This window comes from Polypterus senegalus, chromosome 9 (genome assembly GCF_016835505.1).
Source record: "Polypterus senegalus isolate Bchr_013 chromosome 9, ASM1683550v1, whole genome shotgun sequence".
NCBI classification, from domain to species: domain Eukaryota; kingdom Metazoa; phylum Chordata; class Cladistia; order Polypteriformes; family Polypteridae; genus Polypterus; species Polypterus senegalus.
Window position 1 is genome coordinate 117,459,296 of NC_053162.1, and position 21,967 is coordinate 117,481,262.

Consider the following 21,967-nt stretch of genomic DNA (forward strand, 5'->3'; position numbering starts at 1 on the left):
AACATGAGATTAAAAGTTTTCTTGGCTGTCACTATATATTATTTGGGGTAAGTATCATATAAAAAATTGGGCAGAGCATTCCTTTAACATTTAAATTCTACTTTATTTAACAAAAAGCTGATTCAGTTTCTATATGCTTCATTTTAATTTACTTTCTTGTTAAACATTAAAGCCCTTTTTCTAATCAAGTAAGCAATTATCAATACAATAAGGCAAGCAAGAAAATTGATACTATATTCACATTCCTTTCTTGGTCATAAAATTTGAAATAAAGGTATAGTCAGAAATTAGTAAGAAAAAACATGTTAGGTTACAAAATAGCAGATCATATTAACAACATGAATCATATTTTCATTAAGAATTTGGTGGGACACAAATTTGCAGCTAGTGTGGCACTCCATGAAAAAGATTTTAACCCAGGCATGGAGGTAAAATGTTATAAAAATACATTAGTTTGAATTTACTAAAGAAGACAGTGTTTAAAAAGTAACACAAAAAGAAATTCTAAAAAAAGACCAAAATAAAACCAAAATTTCCCTACAGTGTCAAATTGATTAATATGTGATAATTTCCTCAGATTTGTATGCATAAATAAAATGTTTTAATGTTCAAAGAAGTAAAGAAGTTTAAATTACCACTAACCATAACTATTTTTAAACCCACTGTTTTCTGACTTTCAATGACAGAAGGAATATAATGTAGATTTTCAGTATTCCACAATCGCAATGTCATATCCTAAAAGAGATTAACAGGAAATAGTATTAAGTATGAGAAACTACTTATAAATATGTCTTCCTATAAACATAAAGTATTTAACATAATATAACAGTTATTGACAACATACCCTTTGGATAAAAACAGTAACCAAATTCAAAAAGCTGAACATTAACCTGATATCCTATGGTTGCATACTACCTATCTATCTATCGTTCCTCCCCCACACTATGCGACTCTTCAATTCCACCCCGGGGAGTAAATGCGAACATTAATTTTATTTTAATTTTTTTTCATTTTTATTACTATTTAATTTAATATTGTTTCTTTGTATCAGTATACTGCTGCTGGATTATGTGAATTTCCCCTTGGGATTAATAAAGTATCTCTCTATCTATCTATCTATCTATCTATCTATCTTAATAAAAGTTCTATAAATCCACCTAAAAACTGGTGGGTGTAAAGTCCTTTGAATACATTCACCCTCATCACTTATACTTGTGAAATGTGCCTGGTAGTAGTAGTTACTCATCTCAGGGCCCACTTCACTGGACTAATCATGTGAGTATTGGACTTGATAATTTTAGTACTTTTTGGCCAGGAGCAATGTTATTCCTCTTAACTACAGCAAAAATGAAAAACATCATTAACAAAAAAATAATAATTTTGTTACATTAAAAATAAAAAACTTTCTGAAAATCAGAAGTCAATAAAATGACAAAAACACAGCCATTGCACAGCCATTTTAAGATCTCTCCAGAGATATTCAATCGGATTCAAGTCTGGGCTCTGGCTGGGCCACTCAAGGACATTCACAGAGTTGTCCTGAAGCCACTCCTTTGATATCTTGGCTGTATGCTTAGGGTCATTGTCCTGCTGAAAGATGAACCATCGCCCCAGTTTGAGGTCAAGAGCGCTCTGGAGCAGGTTTTCATCCAGGATGACTGCAGCAATGTACAGAGACATCTTTCTCTTTATCCTGACTAGTCTCCCAGTTCCTGCCGCTGAAAAACATCCCCACAGCATGATGCTGCCACCACCATGCTTCACTGTAAGGATGGTATTGGCCTGGTGATGAGCGGTGCCTGGTTTCCTCCAAACGTGACGCCTGTCATTCACACCAAAGAGTTCAATATTTGTCTCATCAGACCAGAGAATTTTGTTTCTCATGGTTTGAGAGTCCTTCAGGTGCCTTTTGGCAAACTCCAGGCGGGCTGCCATGTGCCTTTTACTAAGGAGTGGTTTCCGTCTGGCCACTCTATCATACAGCCCTGATTGGTGGATTGCTGCAGAGATGGTTGTCCTTCTGGAAGGTTCTCCTCTCTCCACAGAGGACCTCTGGAGCTCTGACAGAGTGACCATTGGGTTCTTGGTCACCTCCCTGACTAAGGCCCTTCTCCCCCGACTGCTCAGTTTAGATGGCTGGCCAGCTCTAGGAAGAGTCCTGGTGGTTTTGAACTTCTTCCACTTACGGATGATGGGGCCACTGTGCTCATTGGGACCTTCAAAGCAGCAGAAATTTTTCTGTAACCTTAACCAAATTTGTGCCTCGAGACAATCCTGTCTCGGAGGTCTACAGCCAATTCCTTTGACTTCATGCTTGGTTTGGGCTCTGACATGAACTGTCAACTGTGGGACCTTATATAGACAGGTGTGTGCCTTTCCAAACCATGTCCAATCAACTGAATTTACCACAGGTGGACTCCAATTAAGCTGCACAAACATCTCAAGGATGATCAGAGGAAACAGGATGCACCTGTTTTGAGCTTCATGGCAAAGGCTGTGAATACTTATGTACATGTGATTTCTCAGTTTTTCTATTTTTAATAAATTTGCAAAAACCTCAAGTAAACTTTTTTTATGTTGTCATTATGGGGTGTTATGTGTAGAATTCTGAGGAAAAAAAGTAATTTAATCCATTTAAGGCTGTAACATAACAAAATGTGGAAAAAGTGATGCGCTGTGAATTCTTTCCGGATGCACTGTATATCACTGAAAACTGCAGTTGTGAATTTGGTTAAGAATGAGCATTGATTTGTAAGCTTGTACAAGTATCCTTCACTACTGGCCTCTGAATCTGTGTATTTCATTAGTATTTTCCTCCATTAGTCAGCTTTCCCTTCTAGAAATGAGAGCAAATACCAAAGCCTCACCACTTCTCATTGACTTATTCTGTGGATTTCACTGGCCAGAATTGACCATTTTTCACAGATGTTCTGCTGCCAGCGAATGGCAGGCAACTTTCACTAAACTTCAACGAAAAAGAGCTTATTTTAAAACACGTGACATGTTTATTTGGAAGATGCAGCTAAACAATTAGAGACATGGAGGATTTATCAAATTTGAATAGTCATCCCCACACTTCAAATTTAATCAGTTTTTATACACAAAAAAGGTAGGCATTTCAGCCATTTAATTCACACACATATTACTTGTTTATTGATGGTACCTTTGCAGTGACAGATTAAGCCGATGCATAATGTGCAGTTATAATGTTATCAACCGAGCTGACATTGCACATATACATTTCATTTTAATCAGGTTATTATTACTGATATTTTAATGTGGGTGGTGTGGTGTCAATGAGCTGATCCAACTTGCCTGAATTTCAGCATGGTCACTCATAATGTGACTAAAGTTCTGGGCATGCTCCTGATAAGTTGGCACATGGTGTGCTGGGGGATTTCCCAGACCTGGATAAGGGCATCAGTGAGTTACTGGACAGTCTGTGGCGCTACTTGGCAGCATCAGATGCAGCGATACATAATGTCCCAGAGGTTCTCAATTGGATTCAGGTCTGGCCCACGTGTAACATATAACATTTAAACATTTAAGTGTAACGTATAACATTTAAAAAATTATGCAAAGTAAGAATTACCTGAAAAAAATATACTTAAAGTTTCAATATGAGTAGATGACATATAATCGGTATCAAGGACTATCAAAAATAAATATAAAATAAGAGTATATGTGTATGGTGATCAGGGCTGTGGAGTCAGTACACTATGCCTTCAACTCTGACTCCTCAATCTCTGGTACCATCAAGTATGGCTCCACTATTTGTAATTAGACTAATATATTTACTGTGTTGATTGAAAGCACAATTGCAAGATACAAGGCACTTCATCACTGCCAGAGTGAATCATCAGGATAACTAGGGGGCTTCACCCACTGCTCGCTTTGCTCGCCCCCCAGACAAGCACTAAGCGCCTGCCACTTCGCGTCTCTGCTGCTCGTATATGTGGATTTCACTTTCACCAAACAACAAATCTTTACATTTTTGTGGATAGGCCTCTTCATTGGGAAGAAACACTACTTTTCCCTGATGGCAACATGAATTAGACGATCTACAAGTCTCTGACTTAAAAGTTTAAAGCCAAACAATATCTACATACTTCTGTCATGTCACCTATGTCAAGGGAATCTCAAAAATAAAAAGAAAGTGTTTTCAAAATGAAATAATATGTCTGCAGTTAAAAATACATGAAGGCTGCTGATTTTAAAGTTTTTGCAGGTTTTGATTGTCCTATCCAAGATAATAAGATATATAAGATATATCCAGAGGTATTGCTTAACTATTATGTTTTTATTTCATTTATACTTTCTAAGGCTTCTCTGTCCTCTTGAGCCTGTTTTAGTGGATTTAAACATGCAAATAGTCTTATTGTTTAGCAATTTCCAAAACCATAGGATATTATCAATTTAAACACATGATTTTCATGTCTTTTCACATTGAATCAATTGCTAAAAAATGTTTATAACATGTTTTAGCATATTATAAGGAAACAAAGAGGCAGAAGAATTTATCTACATAAACTGTAGTAATGAATTTGCAAGCTGAGACACACAAAGAATACTTAGATTTATATCATAGATGTAATTAAGTTAACAGTTACACTAATGACTGTAGCACATTGACAAAGAATGACTGATAGCTGGCTACTACTTTATCCTTTTCATATTGTTGTTATATTCAGTGACTTTTCATGATTGGTGTATTGATGTTAGTGATATTTGTTAAAACTAACTAAAAAATCCTGTTCATATTAAAGATAATTGTAGATCCACTGCTAAATTCAACCCACTGCACTTCCATTAAACAATATAATTTTTGTTAGACAGAGATACCACAGCAAATGATGATGGTCTTGCAATCCAAACTGCCATCTGATGGCGAATCAGTTTTGGGAGATTCATTGAAAAGTCTGGTACCCCCTCTTCACTGCCCATGAACTGTGGACAAAGTAAGAAATGTAAACCTTTCCCATGCAAAATTTGCATAATATCTGTTATGCCACTCAGTGTTTGTTTTTTTTTTATTTTATTTTTTATAAATAAATCAAGATTTATCCAGGAAGTAATATATTTATTGATAAACTGGCTTAGGCTGTGGCATCCAATGCCAAATCTGCCACATGTTTTCTGAGGACCTTACAGACTGCAGTCTTTTCTATGAATGTTCTCTTTGTTAGCAATTTGCGTTGAACATCATGAGAGTCTGGCACTGTGCGTCAGCTTTTGGAAAACAAAAAACTGGATGCAATCTATAGAAAGTTTGAGGGTGCTGCTTTTATTAGCAACTACATGCATTCATTCATGTTTGAATGTTAAATGAGCACACAAAAGGGAATGCACCAAAACGTCTAACTCATATGGAGGAGAAATAAGTGGTTAGGACAGCATAAAGGAAAACAGTGTGCTGAATGGTATCATAAAATGAAAAAAGATGGTAATGAAAAAGCATTTGGAACTTACAATCATTCAGTGTAATACCTTCAAGTTAGTAGATTTGAAAGATATTTGTACTATATATACTGAGGATAAGCATTGATCCTGTACTGTTAGTACATTACTTACATATGCTATTAATGTAATTTTTTTGTGGTAGAGTAACACAACCATGTCCAGCAATATAGTAAAATATCCCCTGTGTACAGATTTACTGCTGTAATATAAAGATTACAGTTGTATTTACCTGTGAGTTTGTTAAAGGGCTCTGGACCTGAACAATGTAAGACAGCTATACAGAATAAACTAAATTGATTTGAATAATGCAGACATACAGTGGTGTGAAAAACTATTTGCCCCCTTCCTGATTTCTTATTCTTTTGCATGTTTGTCACACAAAATGTTTCTGATCATCAAACACATTTAACCATTAGTCAAATATAACACAAGTAAACACAAAATGCAGTTTTTAATTGATGGTTTTTATTATTTAGGGAGAAAAAAAATCCAAACCTACATGGCCCTGTGTGAAAAAGTAATTGCCCCCTTGTTAAAAAATAACCTAACTGTGGTGTATCACACCTGAGTTCAATTTCCGTAGCCACCCCCAGGCCTGATTACTGTCACACACCTGTTTCAATCAAGAAATCTCTTAAATAGGAGCTGCCTGACACAGAGAAGTAGACCAAAAGCACATCAAAAGCTAGACATCATGCCAAGATCCAAAGAAATTCAGGAACAAATGAGAACAGAAGTAATTGAGATCTATCAGTCTGGTAAAGGTTATAAAGCCATTTCTAAAGCTTTGGGACTCCAGCGAACCACAGTGAGAGCCATTATCCACAAATGGCAAAAACATGGAACAGTGGTGAACCTTCCCAGGAGTGGCCGGCCAACCAAAATTACCCCAAGAGAGCAGAGAAGACTCATCCGAGAGGTCACAAAAGACCCCAGGACAACGTCTAAAGAACTGCAGGCCTCACTTGCCTCAATTAAGGTAAGTGTTCACGATTCCACCATAAGAAAGAGACTGGGCAAAAACGGCCTGTATGGCAGATTTCCAAGACGCAAACCACTGTTAAGCAAAAAGAACATTAGGGCTTGTCTCAATTTTGCTAAGAAACATCTCAATGATTGCCAAGACTTTTGGGAAAATACCTTGTGGACTGATGAGACAAAAGTTGAACTTTTGGAAGGCAAATGTCCGTTACATCTGGTGTAAAAGGAACACAGCATTTCAGAAAAGAACATCATACCAACAGTAAAATATGGTGGTGGTAGTGTGATGGTCTGGGGTTGTTTTGCTGCTTCAGGACCTGGAATGCTTGCTGTGATAGATGGAACCATGAATTCTACTGTCTATCAAAAAATCCTGAAGGAGAATGTCCGGCCATCTGTTCGTCCACTCAAGCTGAAGCGATCTTGGGTGCTGCAACAGGACAATGACCCAAAACGCACCAGCAAATCCACCTCTGAATGGCTGAAGAAAAACAAAATGAAGACTTTGGAGTGACCTAGTCAAAGTCCTGACCTGAATCCAATTGAGATGCTATGGCATGACCTTAAAAAGGCGGTTCATGCTAGAAAACCCTCAAAAAAAGCTGAATTACAACAATTCTGCAAAGATGAGTGGGCCAAAATTCGTCCAGAGCGCTGTAAAAGACTCATTGCAAGTTATCGCAAACGCTTGATTGCAGTTATTGCTGCTAAGGGTGGCCCAACCAGTTATTAGGTTCAGGGGGCAATTACTTTTTCACACAAGGCCATGTAGGTTTGGATTTTTTTCTCCCTAAATAATAAAAACCATCATTTAAAAACTGCATTTTGTGTTTACTTGTGTTATATTTGACTAATGGTTAAATGTGTTTGATGATCAGAAACATTTTGTGTGACAAACATGCAAAAGAATAAGAAATCAGGAAGGGGGCAAATAGTTTTTCACACCACTGTATGCTCGCCGGCTCAACTACTTGTTAACGCAAATATGTAATCAACCAATCACATGACAGCATTTAGGCATGTAGATATTATCAAGACGACCTGACGAAGATCAAACCAAGCATCAGAATGGGGACAAAATGTAATGTCAGTGATTTTGAATGTGGCATGATTGATGGAGCCAGACGGCTGGTCTGAGTATTTCAGAAATTGCTGATCTACTGGGATCTGCACACACTACCATTTTTATGGTTTACTGAGAATGGTCTGAAAAAGGGAAAATATTCAGTGAGCGACAGTTCTCTAAACAAAAATGCCAGAGGTCAGAGGAGAATGGCCAGCCTGGTTCGAGCTGACAGAAAGGCAATGGTACATTCAAATAACCACTCATTACATCCAAGGTATGCGGAAGAGCATCTCTGAATGCACAACACGTTGAAGCAGATGGGATACAGCAGCAGGATATCACACTGAGTGTCACTCCTGTCAGCTAAGAACAGGCAACTAATGCCACAATTCGCAGCCTCGCCAAAATTGGACAATGTAAGATTTGAAAAGCATTGCCTGGATTGATGAGTCTTGATTTCTACTGTGACATTTGAATAGTAGAGTCAGAATTTGTTGTTAATAACAGGAAAGCATGGATTCATCTTGCCTGGTATCAATGGTTCAGGCTAGAGGTGGTGGTGTAATGGTGTTGGGGATATTTGCTTGGCACACTTTATGCCCCTTAGTACTAACTGAGCATCACTTAAATGCCACAGCCTACCTGAGTATTGCTGCTGAGTCTTTATGACTGCAGTGTGTCCATCTTCTATGACTACTTCAAGCAGTATAATGCGCCATGTCACAAAGCTCAAATCATCTAAAACTGGTTTCTTGAACATGGCAATAAGTTCACTGTACTCAGATGGCCTGCCCAGTCACCAGATCTCAACCCAATAGAGCACCTTTGGGATGTGGTGGAACAGGAGATTCGCATCATGGATGTGCAACTGACAAATCTGCAGCAACTGTTGTGGAAGACAAATGTTCTCTTCGTTCCCTTGTACTAATTCATGTCTGAGAAGTAAGCTTTACAAAACCAAGTAACAGCATGCTTTGTTTTAGCAAACAGAAAAATGTTTGTGCAAAGGACTCAAGGTCTGAGCATTCCACACATGAGTCTGCCTTATCACGTTTTCCCTTAGCTTACATCTGAACGCCATAACAAAAGGAGCCAAGAAATCAAGTTTTACAAGGGATGTTGAAGGGGCTCAAGGTTTGTGTATAATAAATGTGTTGACTGTTACATTTTATAATGATATTAAATCACGCATTCTAGGGGTATAAAACTGGACCCCACCCAACAGACGGGGTTCAGAAGAGCCCTGACGCTGTCATGTATATTTGATTGTCTGCTTTTCTGAAGCTCTTCTCACCGTGACTCTGAAAAATAAAGCTGCTTTATAACCGCACCTGCTGTCGGGTCTGAGTTTTCGTCCACACTGTGTGATGCCATCATGCCAATACAGACCAAAATCCCTGAGGAATGTTTCCAGCACCTTGTTGAATCTATGCCACGAAGAATTATGGCAGTTCTGAAGGCAAAAGGGGTCCAACATGGTACCAGCAAGGTGTACCTAATAAAGTGGCTGGTGAATGTGAGTATACTTGTGAAAAATTAACAAGGCGGTGAATTATAGGACTGTCAAATGATGATTTGCATTATTATAATCGGCTAGTTAATTAAACTTGTCACACTTTAAGAGGTTTTAAAATAATGCCCAGTTACATGTTTAGGGTGTGGAGTATGGCCGGTAGTTTATCCCGGCCAATACCCCCAAACAGCCAGATGGAGACCTCCCTGCAACGTGGAGATGCCCCGAATTCCAGCAGGGCATCATGGACCTTGGAGTTTTCCTTTACAGCCCTGATGGATACCGTGGGGGCCGCTAGAGAATGCTGCAGGGAGGAACAGAGACTCGTATTTTCCGTATAGCCTGGAAGTACTTCCCAGTCACGAGGACGGAAGAAATAAAGTACTTCCGCGCTGAACAAAAAAGAGTTTTCACCTGACCCAGAAGTGTTGGGGAATCACATGGACTGGGGGGATAAGAAGCACTTCCAGGTTAAGAAATATAAAAGGACTCTGGGAAATCCCAGCAGTGGGCCGAGTTGGGAGGAAGGATGACTGAGCTGCTGGGAGGTGTGGAGGATTATTGTTATTGATTATTATTATTGATGATTGTATTGTGTATGGTTTATAGAAGGTATACTGGAGGTGAAGGTGCTTGTGCATTTTATTGTACAAATAAAATCAACATTTGGACTTTTATCTGGTATCTGGTGTCTGGTCTGAGGGTTCAAGGGGACGACAACGCCCCCTATCTGTCACAAAAGGCAGTTTAGGTGCTCTGGTCAGTGAATACTGATTCCATTTTCTTTTGTATGTTCATATGATATAATTAAGGTGTACTGTGTACAGTAAAACAAATTACATTCAGACTTAATTCTTCTGTATTCCATTGCTTTACTTGCTGTGGCAATACTGGAAAAATTGCCTCATGTTATGCCATCAATGATTGGAACAACAATAAACGCCAAGTAACTAAGCTATGAGGGAAGAAAAAAGTTCCCAAGACTGCAAAAGAGTAGACTCTGATGCTTTTTGATGACTACTTTTACCTTTATTTTATATTTGTGTTTATTGTTTTATGTTACAGTACTGTTCTTAATTTTTGTGTGAAGCAACTGTTAAGCAATAAACATTTTTTTGGTTTCTTTGTGTATTGGAGACAGCTGTGGTTACATGTTAATTAAATTAAATGGGCAATAAAAATGTGCAATGCCTTTTTCATTGACATTTAAGATATATTTTTACAGGATTCTACACATCCATTTCAGGTTTACAGGAGTCAAATTTAAGAGTGCTTTAACACTGTGGATACACAATTTGACGTCTATTAATCATGTGCTTACAACATAGTAGTTTTATATTTTTTAATAGAAATAATATTAAAAAACAAACTTTAATAAACATATGGCTATTTATATGAGAAACGCTAATTCCATACTAAAAATCATATAAATAGCTAGCACTACAATCGGGTTTACTTTCTGGACTACCATTACTGCATTATACGGTCAGGATGATGATAAATAAGTATCCCTTCAGACACTATAGTTGACAACTAAGTCTGGGAGTACCCCATCCTGTTAGAATTCCAGCTGCCTAGGGCAGGCGTCATGTTTCTATGATGACCGAAGCAGGAAATGGGACTTTTCCATGGCCTTTCCAAGTGAAAGGAAGAAAAAAGAGAAGCAGAAGGCAAGGAGCTCATCTATTTAAGCCTAAGAAGTCAGGGAGATCGAATTTCACCCATTGACGTCTACTATTTGTGGGAGGCCACCCAGAAGATAAGAATCCCCGAGACGAGGCAAGAGTTTCTTTATATGGCGTGGTGGTTCCCCGGGTGCTCCCGTTGGTGAGTCGGACTTGTTTTTAAATTCTTAAGGACAGAGAGAAAGCAGCCATATTCGTCAGCTGTCCATTTTTTTTTTTCACACAATGAGACCTGTAAGACCGGATCCATCATCGTTTCACACGAACGCAGAATCATCCTCTTTTTGATTTAGTTTTCTTTTTGGGTGTGTATCGTACCGAGGATTAAGCTTTGGCTGATGTGGGTGAGGAGGTTGGAGAGAGTGACCTGGGAAAAAGGGATCACAAATGAACACCCAGTCACCTTTCATGAATAAGTATAAATATTGGATCGTGGATTGCAATACACTTGCATATTTAAGCAATCTAACTATCATCTGGGTTTCTTTCAAGTATTGGAGGGGATGGAGAGGGGTAGAGGGGTTGAGGACCAAATATTTTTTATAATGCTGATATATCTTTCGAACATCGTTCATTTCCCTCTCGGGTGGTGAAGTGTATTGTAGGTTTCATGTGTGAATTTTTGTAAGAAAGTGGCCATAATCTTGCAAGAAGTAAACCATGTCCTAAAGGGAAAGGGCATTACAAATGCAGGACATTTACTACATATACTATAAAATTAAAAAAAAGGATATACTAATTTAGCATTGTGGCCCTATGCTTTTCCTCAATGTGGTTGATGGTAACAGCTTTTCTTATGTGTGTAACTCAGTTGTATTTAAGTAAGGTAAGTGTTTTGTTTGATCTTCTTTACAAGACATCGGGTATACAATAATTTTGTTTATTAAAATTACCTATTTAAAATATTTGTTTTAAAATACTTTTATTTGAACTAAAGCCTGTAGATTACCATATTTGGGGAAATTTAAATTAGCGCCTCTCCTTTTTATCTGGTATTGTTTTTGTCTATCTTTAGTAAGAATTTTAAGACATTTTATTGTACAGTATGATCTGCATGGTAGAAAGGCACATATTAAAGAGCACAGTGGTTTGGCATATTGGAAAATATTTCAGAATTAATACTGGTGTTATAAATAGCAATGGTAAAACCTCACTTGGAGTAGAGTGTGCAATTTAGGTCTTTACACTATAAGCAAAATGCAAAAAGAATGAGACAATTTAAAAATTAGCCATTCTAGCCGATAATTGAAGAGGCTAAAACATATAAATTGGGAGAAAAGGAGGAGACTTGAGAGAGAGATTTAAATCTGCCATTGCTACAAACAAGACCAAATGTTTACAATTTTTATATAACAAGCGTTGGAGTAAAACAAAGTGCATGCTGAGGACATAGAAGTTCATTACATTTTTTATGCTGTGGAACCTTATGCCAGAATGGGCGCAGGCACACTGTACTTTTTAAGAAACATAAAAGAGAAATAATTATACTTTTGGGCATTTCTCATTCTTCAGTGTTACGGGAAGTTTAACTTGTCACTGCTGAGGCAAGTATCCTATTAATGGCTGTACAGTATATCATATGGCTTTAATAAAACTGGGACAACAATGAGGATGAATGTTTCTGTTTACAGAATTGTCACTTGTATGTCAAATGCAATGAACCCAAGAATGAAATGGGTTTTAAAGGTTACTCTCTGCTAATACTAATGTTGTGTTTTGTGAATGCAGAGCTAAACTATACATGATGTATTTTTGCCTATGTCTATACTAAATACATTATATAGGGCTTTATTTGACTTTAGGGAAGTCTACCTTTGAGCTAGAAGCGATCCACTTCTTATCGGTTGTTATAGCAGTATCCATTACCCAGTCCTCATGACCCTGCAAAATGTGAAAACGAAAGAAATTACATAAAGAAAATACACTAAGAAGGAAATATTTTATTTAAGGCATTTATACAACTGAACATAATCTAATTGCAATAAAAGGTTTGATGCTTTACCTTTAAAACTATCTTTTTGCACCTTGCTTCTGTATCCCAGAGGGTTAATGTTTTATCATAAGCACCTGATACTAAAAAAGATGCTGCAACAAAAGAGAAACAAAAATAATATATTATAGTTTGTTTTATTCCCTTCATAATAAAAGTAGGAAAATGGCAACAGCTATAGAACATGGTGTAGATAGCATGTGATGGGTAACCACCAATCAGGTCAGCAATCACAAGTATATTGATCAAGGAGCCATTGGAACAATAACTGCCTTATACAGAAAGTGAATGTAAAACACTTCATATTAAATACAGTATGTGGAGTCTAAAGAAAGATAAATAAGGATAATATGTTAGAACTGTGGAGAACTACCAGAAGCAGTAGAATCTGGTAGTCCAGTGAAATTCAAAGCAGAGTACCTTTTTTAAAATCCAGGGTGATGACAAAATACAGAAATTTTAAGTGCATGTTGAAAGATGATTCAAGGTTAGATTCAACCAACTCCAGGTCAATCACACTGGGGAGAATGCACTGGTACAGCATGTTGCCGTACCCACCACATGATGAAACACCTCGGGATTCTGGTTGGCAATCCCCCAGGCAGACACTTGGTCCAGTCCCACCCTCTGGAAATTATTATCTATCTGCTGCAACCAGGTGTTATGTGGGCAACCCCTTAGCCTGGTCCAACCCCTTGGGTCCTCAACAATGAGGATCCTGTGAGCCAGATCACCCTTGGGAAATCACGCCACATGGCCATAGTGGCATAACTGACACTCCCTCACAATGCAGGTAATGTACCTTATTTGGGACTCCATTAAGAACCGCTTATTTGACACAAAGTCAAGCCAGCAGTACCCAAGGATTCTCCAAAGAAACACAGTACTGAAGGAGTCCAGGCTTCATCTCAGGTCAGTGGATAGCGTCCATGTCTTGCAATCATGTAGCAAAATGGGAAGCTCCAGGACTTAAAGATATGGTCCTTCATGCATTTGCAAAGATGTCGGGAGTGCCGCACACCCCTTTCCAATGACCACATGACCCCCATGGCCTCCCTATCCATTTACTGACCTCATAGGAAGAGTCACCAGAGACATGAATGTCACGGCTAAGGTAAGTGCATCTCTCAACAAGGTTGACACTCTCTCGGCATACAGACATGCTGCTGATGGCTGTGCCTAAGAAATCATTAAAGGCCAGGATCTTGTTTTTTTTTTTTCCAAACCTAAAGGATGATAAAAATGTGCTACCTCACAACCAAATGAAGAAGATCTTGTTTTGAAACAGTCTGACTCATATATTTCCAGATTTTTCTTCTTTGATTACTGAAATGATTAATGAATTTGACAGTATCAGACAGTGTCTATGTAAAAAGTAGATATTAGATAGAGCCTTTTGTTCCCATCCTGGCTCAAAGTAGCTGTAGATGATTACACCTAAATCTACAACTCTCCAGGGGAAGCTGAAGAACGGTTAAAAAGAACATTTCACACAATTATTAAAACATGAATATGTCCTATTAAGGACTGGAGGAGACATTTTAAATGAGCTTTCTGAAGTCGGTATTGGACAGTATTATTACATTGACCAAAACATTATTAATGTTGCTAATGGCTATTACTGCTTGGAATGACTGATTTTTAATTTCTTATTCATATATGACTGTAAAGCCCCATCTTCAGTCACTCAGGCAGTCAGTCATTACCCAACCCTCCATATCCTAAAACAGGGTCACGGGGGTCCGCTGGAGCCAATCCCAGCCAGCACAGGGTGCAAAGCAGGAACAAATCCTGGACAGGGTGCCAGCCCACCATATGACGCACACACACCCACACACCAAGCACACACTAGGGACAATTTCGGGATTGCCAATGCACCTAACCTGCATGTGTTTGAACTGTGGGAGGAAACCCACGCAGGTGGTTGGGGGTATGGGGGAAGGGGGTTAGTCGAGAACTGAGAACATGCAAACTCCACTCAGGTTCACTTTCTGCGAGGCAGCAGCGCTACCACTGCACCACTGTGCCACCCGCCCTATCTTCCACAACAATTCATTTTGTGGTAATTGGTTATTGGCTGATACCTGTTATTCTATTCAGTAAAGCTGGTATATTTTCTTCCCGTGGTTTGCAAGATATTGGTATTTATTAAGCTCAGTTCTGGGTTCAGATGTGGCCAAAGCTAAACAGCCTTCTTAAGAAACATGTCAGTCTATTGTGTTTTTGCAAAGTGAGTGTTATTCCATGTGACAGATTATTAATAAACTGAAGATTACTGTCTTGAGAGAAGAGCAAACTGAACTTAATGGGCAGTTGCATAAAAGGATGCTGACCTCGACTCGGGACATTGTGGGTCGGTGGGAGGAGTACTTCGAAGACCTCCTCAATCCCACTAACATGCCTTCCAATGAGGAAGCAGAGCCTGGGGACTCTGAGGTGGGCTCTCCCATCTCTGGGACTGAAGTCACCAAGGTGGTCAAAAAACTCCTTGGTGGCAGGGCCCCGGGGGTGGATGAGATACGCCCGAGTTCCTTAAGGCTCTGGATGTTGTAGGACTGTCTTGGTTGACACGTCTCTGCAACATCGCATGGACATCGGGGACAGTGCCTCTGGATTGGCACTCCTCAGCCTCCCTGGAAAAGTCTATTCGGGGGTTCTGGAGAGGAGGGTCCATCGGATAGTCGAACCTCGGATTCAGGAGGAACAGTGTGGTTTTCGTCCTGGTCGCGGAACAGTGGACCAGCTCTTCACCCTTAGCAGAGTCCTGGAGGGTGCTTGGGAGTTTGCCCGACCGGTCTACATGTGTTTTGTGGACTTGGAAAAGGCATTCTACCGTGTCCCTCGGGGAATCCTGTGGGGGGTGCTCTGGGAGTATGGGGTACCAGACCCCCTGATAAGAGCTGTTCGGTCTCTGTACAACCGGTGTCAGAGCTTGGTCTGCATTGCCGGCAGTAAGTCAAGCCCGTTTCCAGTGAGATTTGGACTCCGCCAGGGCTGCCCTTTGTCACCGATTCTGTTCATAACTTTTATGGACAGAATTTCTAGGCGCAGCCAGAGTGTTGAAGGGGTCCGGTTTGGTGGACTCAGGATTGGGTCACTGCTTTTTGCAGATGATGTTGTCCTGTTTGCTTCATCAGGCCGTGATCTTCAGCTCTCTCTGGATCGGTTTGCAGCTGAGTGTGAAGCAGCTGGGATGAGAATCAGCACCTCCAAATCCGAGAGCATGGTCCTCAGCCGGAAAAGGGTGGAGTGCCCTCTCAGGGTTGGGGAAGAGATCCTGCCCCAAGTGGAGGAGTTCAAGTATCTCGGGGTCTTGTTCACGAGTGAGGGAAGAATGGAGTGTGAGATCAACAGGCGGATAGGTGCGGCATCCGCAGTGATGCGGGCTCTGCATCGGTCTGTCGTGGTGAAAAAGGAGCTGAGCCGTAAGGCAAAGCTCTCAATTTACCAGTCGATCTACGCTCCTACCCTCACCTTTGGTCATGAGCTATGGGTAGTGACCAAAAGAACGAGATCGCGAATACAAGCGGCTGAAATGAGTTTCCTCCGCAGGGTGTCTGGGCTTTCCCTTAAAGATAGGGTGAGAAGCTCAGTCATCCGGGAGGGGCTCAGAGTAGAGCCGCTGCTCCTCCGCATCGAGAGGAGTCAGATGAGGTGGCTCGGGCATCTGATCAGGATGCCTCCTGGACACCTCCCTGGTGAGGTGTTCCGGGCATGTCCAACCGGGAGGAGGCCCCGGGGAAGACCCAGGACACGCTGGAGGGACTATGTCTCCCGGCTGGCCTGGGAATGCCTTGGGATTATCCCGGAAGAGCTGGAAGAAGTGGCCGGGGAGAGGGAAGTCTGGGCCTCTCTGCTTAAGCTGCTGCCCCCGTGACCCGACCTCGGATAAGCGGAAGAAGATGGATGGATGGATAAAAGGATAAGAGTCTGGAGACTGAGAAACAAACATCTTAAAGGTCTTCAGTTGCCTGTTTCTTTAAATATATGCCAGTGTCATCTGTAATAGAGAAAATACATTTCCAGAATGTGGGCCATAATGCACTTTTCTAGCCATCTTGTCCAATGTATGTGTTCCTTTGTGCACTTTAACATTTTTTTTTTACTTGCCTTTTCCAGATATGGCTTTTTGTTTGAAACTCTGCCTCTTAGGCCAGCATCCTGGAATTGGTTTCCTTTTGCAGATGATACTGGCAGTATGTGTACACTGAAGGAAGCAAACCAAGGACCTATAATGCATTTGTTTCTAAAACTACATACTCTCATGCCTCTTATGCAGTTGGGTCTTCCTCTTTTTTGCCTGTCCTGTTTAAATCCAGTTTCTCTCTTTCTCAAGATAGTAATAGGCACCTTTGAATGAAACTTTCAATTTTTTAGCAATCTTTTGCATGTAATACCCTTTATTTTACAAAACAACAATAAACTGAAATGTTTCTGAGAAGGCTGTTTGGTTTTGACCATTTTTGAACCCAGTACTGAACTATAGTGAAGTCACAATGCATGGAAAGACAATTTGCTTGCTTTATTGAACAGAATAACAGGTTTTAGCTCTACTAACACAATTACAAAAGTGTCTTTAATTTCCAGTTAGCATATGATATTGGTGTGAGCTAAGAGAGTTTACTAATAAGACTAGGAATAGTAATGGCAGCGGTAAATTGAGCTTTGCAGTCATATGTCAATAATAAGTTATAAATGAGTCATTTCATTCAGTAACAGTAATTAGCCACTATGGTAATGTCTTGGCTGTATTTTAAATCAGTATAATGGTACCTTGATACAATTAAAGAAAGCATAAATTTCTATCAAATATATATACATATATATACCAGTAACGGCGCACTGCACAATACCGTGCAGTGAATACACTTGACTTGAGCATTCATAGTTTTCATCCTCTTTCTCTGTACGTTTAGCACTTGTTTGCTCAGAGGTTGATGCATTTGCTGCTTCCTGAGCAGCTCTTCTTTTCTCCACCCTAGCAGCCCGCTTTTTCTCTTCTTTCGTCTGCATCTTTTTGCGTTAAAACTGATTAAGTCAGCGTTTGTGTTGCAATTACTTAGTACGTTTTCCTTAATTTTTCACTTAAGCTGGCACTTAAGTCTTCAATCTGCCCTAAGAATGATTTAAGATATGAAGAGGTAGGAGAAGTGATGGCAAAGGTGGTAGGGATGAGAATGGCGCCTGTATGCATGCGCCACACGGCTGCCCTGCTGGCCACTGACGAGAGTTGATTCTCCAATAAAGTAAAATAAAAATTAAAAGAGGAATAATCTTGGAAGTCAATCATTACCCTGAAAGTGGATAGTACATGTCACGTAGTATACCGTGCATCCAGAAAGTATTCACAGCGCATCACTTTTTCCACATTTTATGTTACAGCCTTATTCCAAAATGGATTAAATTCAATTTTTTCCTCAGAATTCTACACACAACGCCCCATAATGACAACGTGAAAAAAGTTTACTTGAGATTTTTGCAAATTTATTAAAAATAAAAAAATTGAGAAAGCACATGTACATAAGTATTCACAGCCTTTGCCATGAAGCTCAAAATTGAGCTCAGGTGCATCCTGTTTCCCCTGATCATCCTTGAGATGTTTCTGCAGCCTAATTGGAGTCCACCTGTGGTAAATTCAGTTGACTGGACATGATTTGGAAAGGCACACACCTGTCTATATAAGGTCCCACAGTTGACATTTCATGTCAAAGCATAAACCAAGCATGAAGTCAAAGGAATTGTCTCGAGGCACAAACCTGGGGAAGGTTACAGAAAAACTTCTGCTGCTTTGAAGGTCCCAATGAGCACAGTGGCCTCCATCATTCATAACTGGAAGAAGTTCAAAACCACCAGGACTCTTCCTAGAGCTGGCCGGCCATCTAAACTGAGTGATCAGGAGAGAAGGGCCTTAGTCAGGGAGGTGACCAAGAACCCGATGATCACTCTGTCAGAGCTCCAGAGGTCCTCAGTGGGGAGAGGAGAACCTTTCAGAAGGACAACCATCTCTGCAGCAATCCACCAATCAGGCCTGTATGGTCGAGTGGCCAGACGGAAGCCACTCCGTAGTAAAAGGCACATGGCAGCCCGCCTGGAGTTTGCCAAAAGGCACCTTAAGGACTCTCAGACTATGAGAAACAAAATTCTCTGGTCTGATGAGACAAAGATTGAACTCTTTGGTGTGAATGCCAGGACATCACGTTTGGAGGAAACCAGGCACCGCTCATCACCAGGCCAATACCATCCCTACAGTGAAGTATGGTGGTGGCAGCATCATGCTGTGGGGATGTTTTTCAGCGGCAGGAACTGGGAGACTAGTCAGGATAAAGGGAATGATGACTGCAGCAATGTACAGAGACATCCTGGATGAAAACCTGCTCCAGAGCGCTCTTAGCCTCAGACTGGGGTGATGGTTAATCTTTCAGCAGGACAACGACCCCAAGCACACAGCCAAGATATCAAAGGAGTGGCTTCAGGACAACTCTGTGAATGTCATTGAGTGGCCCAGCCAGAGCCCAGACTTGAATCCGATTGATCATCTCTGGAGAGATCTTAAAATGGCTGTGCACCGACGCTTCCCATCCAGCCTGAAGGAGCTTGAGAGCTGCTGCAAAACGAAGGATAGGTGTGCCAAGCTAGTGGCATCATATTCAAAAAGACTTGAGGTTGTAATTGCTGCCAAAGGTGCATCAACAAAGTATTGAGCGAAGGCTGTGAATACTTATGTACATGTGATTTCTCTGTTTTTTTATTTTTAATAAATTTGCAAAAACCTCAAGTAAACTTTTTTCATGTTGTCATTATGGGGTGTTGTGTGTAGAATTGTGTGGAAAAAATGAACTTAATCAATTTTGGAATAAGGCTGTAACATAACAAAATGTGGAAAAAGTGATGCGCTGTGAATTCTTTCCGGATGCACTGTATGCGTACCAAATTTCAGGTCAATAGGTCAAACTGTTTGCGAGCTGCAGGTGATTTAAAATCCTGGACAGACAAACGAACAGCCACGATAGCGTATATATATAAAGATATATACTGTATGTATATATGTATGTATGTATGTATAGTGTGTATGTACGTATTGTGACCTGACATTTGCGCGATAGACATATGCATGACGACAAAATAGCGATGATTAAAACGCACCTTCAAAATCGCGAAAGTTTCATTAAATATAAATTACTAGTTTAAAGCATATATAATAATGTTTATTTTAGAAGTCAATATTATGAGATGCGGCATGCCATCAGTACGGCACGCAGATAGTCCTTAAGATCACGCCCTGCATATGTAGGAAGAATTGCAGCAAGGGCGTCCCACTCTCTTGGCCTCTCTCACGATTTTGTCGTGGCGATTTTGTCGGCACGCATTTGTCGAAAACCAGTTAACGGGTTTGTCGGCACTCATTTGTCTGTCGCGGTTTTGTTGGGGAGCATATGTCTATCGCGCTTTTGTCGGTGAACCGTATGTATATATAGTAGTGCTGCTGCCTTGTTCATATCCCAGCTACACCCTGAGTACACTTTGCATGTTCTCCCCATGTCTGTGGATTTACAATCATAGTCCAAAGACATGCAGGTTAGGTGGATTGGTGTTGCTAAATTGATCCCAGATGTTGTGTGTGTTCACCCTGCAACAAACTGGCACTCTCTCCTGGTGTTGTTCCTGCCTTGTTCCTGATGATGTTCCAAAGTAGCACTTTGAGCTACTGTTTGTATGAAAATGTGCTATATAAATAAATGTTGTTGTTGTTGTTGTTGTTGATGATTGTTGGGATAAACTTTCACTACTCTATGTCTCTGCTTAGGGTAAGCAGGTTTAGAAAATAGATGGATGATGTTAGTATATACTAAGAATATACTGTATATTAATAATATATATTATATATATATTAATAATACACACAAATATATTTATTCTCTGTCTTTACTAATATAACTCTGTGTTATAAACTAATATCTATTTCTCTAATATTAAGAATATTCATGACACAAATAAACACTTTCTCTCTCTCTTCAATTATGGTGCTGATACAGTTATGTTACTAATTAGTTTGTACAGTATTTTAACTTTAAAAGAGATATTCTGTAATTTATTGATTGTTTTTCTGGCCACAAAGCATAGCAATACAGAGATATGAAATTAGTGACCTAATTAGTGACCAAGTTTAATATTTTTGTCTCATTTGTTTAACTGGTTTCTCTTTATCTACTTTTAGGACTTAATCTGATGATGTTTTAGGTCATACTTTTGCAGAAATACTGTATAGAAAATTCTAAAGGGTTCACAAACTTTAAAGCACAACTGTAAAGACAGAGGATTAAGATGCCATTTACAAAACGGGTGTGAAAGACAGAGTGATTTAAGCTTCATGATCAGTGAGGCGTGATCAGAGATTACAATACCATCATACTTGCAAGATTTGATAGTGGCCAATAAATTATTATCTGTAAAGAAACAATTGATTCTTGAGTAACTGTGATGTACTGATGAGAAGAAGGAATATGCTCTTGAGCATGGACTTGAAAATCTCCATGTGTCTGATAAATAAACTTTAATTATTTTTGCAGTATTAGATGCAGGAAGGAAAATGGAAAAAATCTTAATGGTTATAATAGTATACAGGGTGGTCCAGATCTAATTATACAGATCCAGATCGTCTGGATGACATTAATTTATGCGGGGACGGTTCCAGTTCGCCGTGAAGACGATTCTTAATGTTGTCAGTTCGCACACTTCTCGATGGTCTGGGATTTTTCCGGTGATTTTCTATGTAATAAACTTGATAAGTTATAGCATAATGAAAATTGCATAATTAGATCTGGACCACCCTATACATATATTTAATAGAATACATTTCAATATTCCAACTGTAAAAGAAAAAAAATAAATAAAAGAAAAAAGAAAAGTGGCCAAAAAGGGAACAGAAAGGAATGGAAATAGAATACATAGTTACAGCAAATGTTTTAGGATAGACCTACACTGTAAGAAATATCAGTAAATTTAACGGTAAAAATACTGTAAATGGTGAAAGTAAAAGGTCTTTTCTGAAAAAAAAAGGAAAGTTACCTTATGTTCTACTGAAAATTAGCTGTATATCTTAAACAATACATTTTATTATTTTTTACAGCCAAGTTCTGTAAAATTGATATTTTTCTACCTTCAAAATATGCTAAATACCATTTATTGATGCATTACAGTTACACTGAAAAAATCTGTTAATTTTACAGTGTAAAACTGTTAAATAGCGAAGGTAAACAACTGTAAAATGTAAA

At 39.4% G+C, this 21,967-nt stretch overlaps 1 protein-coding gene across 1 annotated transcript in view; it reads right to left on the reverse strand.

Annotated features, from left to right (window-relative positions):
* LOC120534977 (WD repeat-containing protein 88-like) overlaps positions 1-21,967 on the reverse strand; it is a 107,187-nt gene that overhangs the window by 7,694 nt on the left and 77,526 nt on the right. Inside the window, exons 8-10 of the mRNA XM_039762474.1 lie at positions 12,708-12,790; positions 12,518-12,586; positions 643-735 (exon numbers count right to left, since the gene is read on the reverse strand). Of these exons, the coding sequence (XP_039618408.1) occupies positions 643-735; positions 12,518-12,586; positions 12,708-12,790 (245 nt within the window). The remainder of the gene's footprint in view (positions 1-642; positions 736-12,517; positions 12,587-12,707; positions 12,791-21,967) is intronic.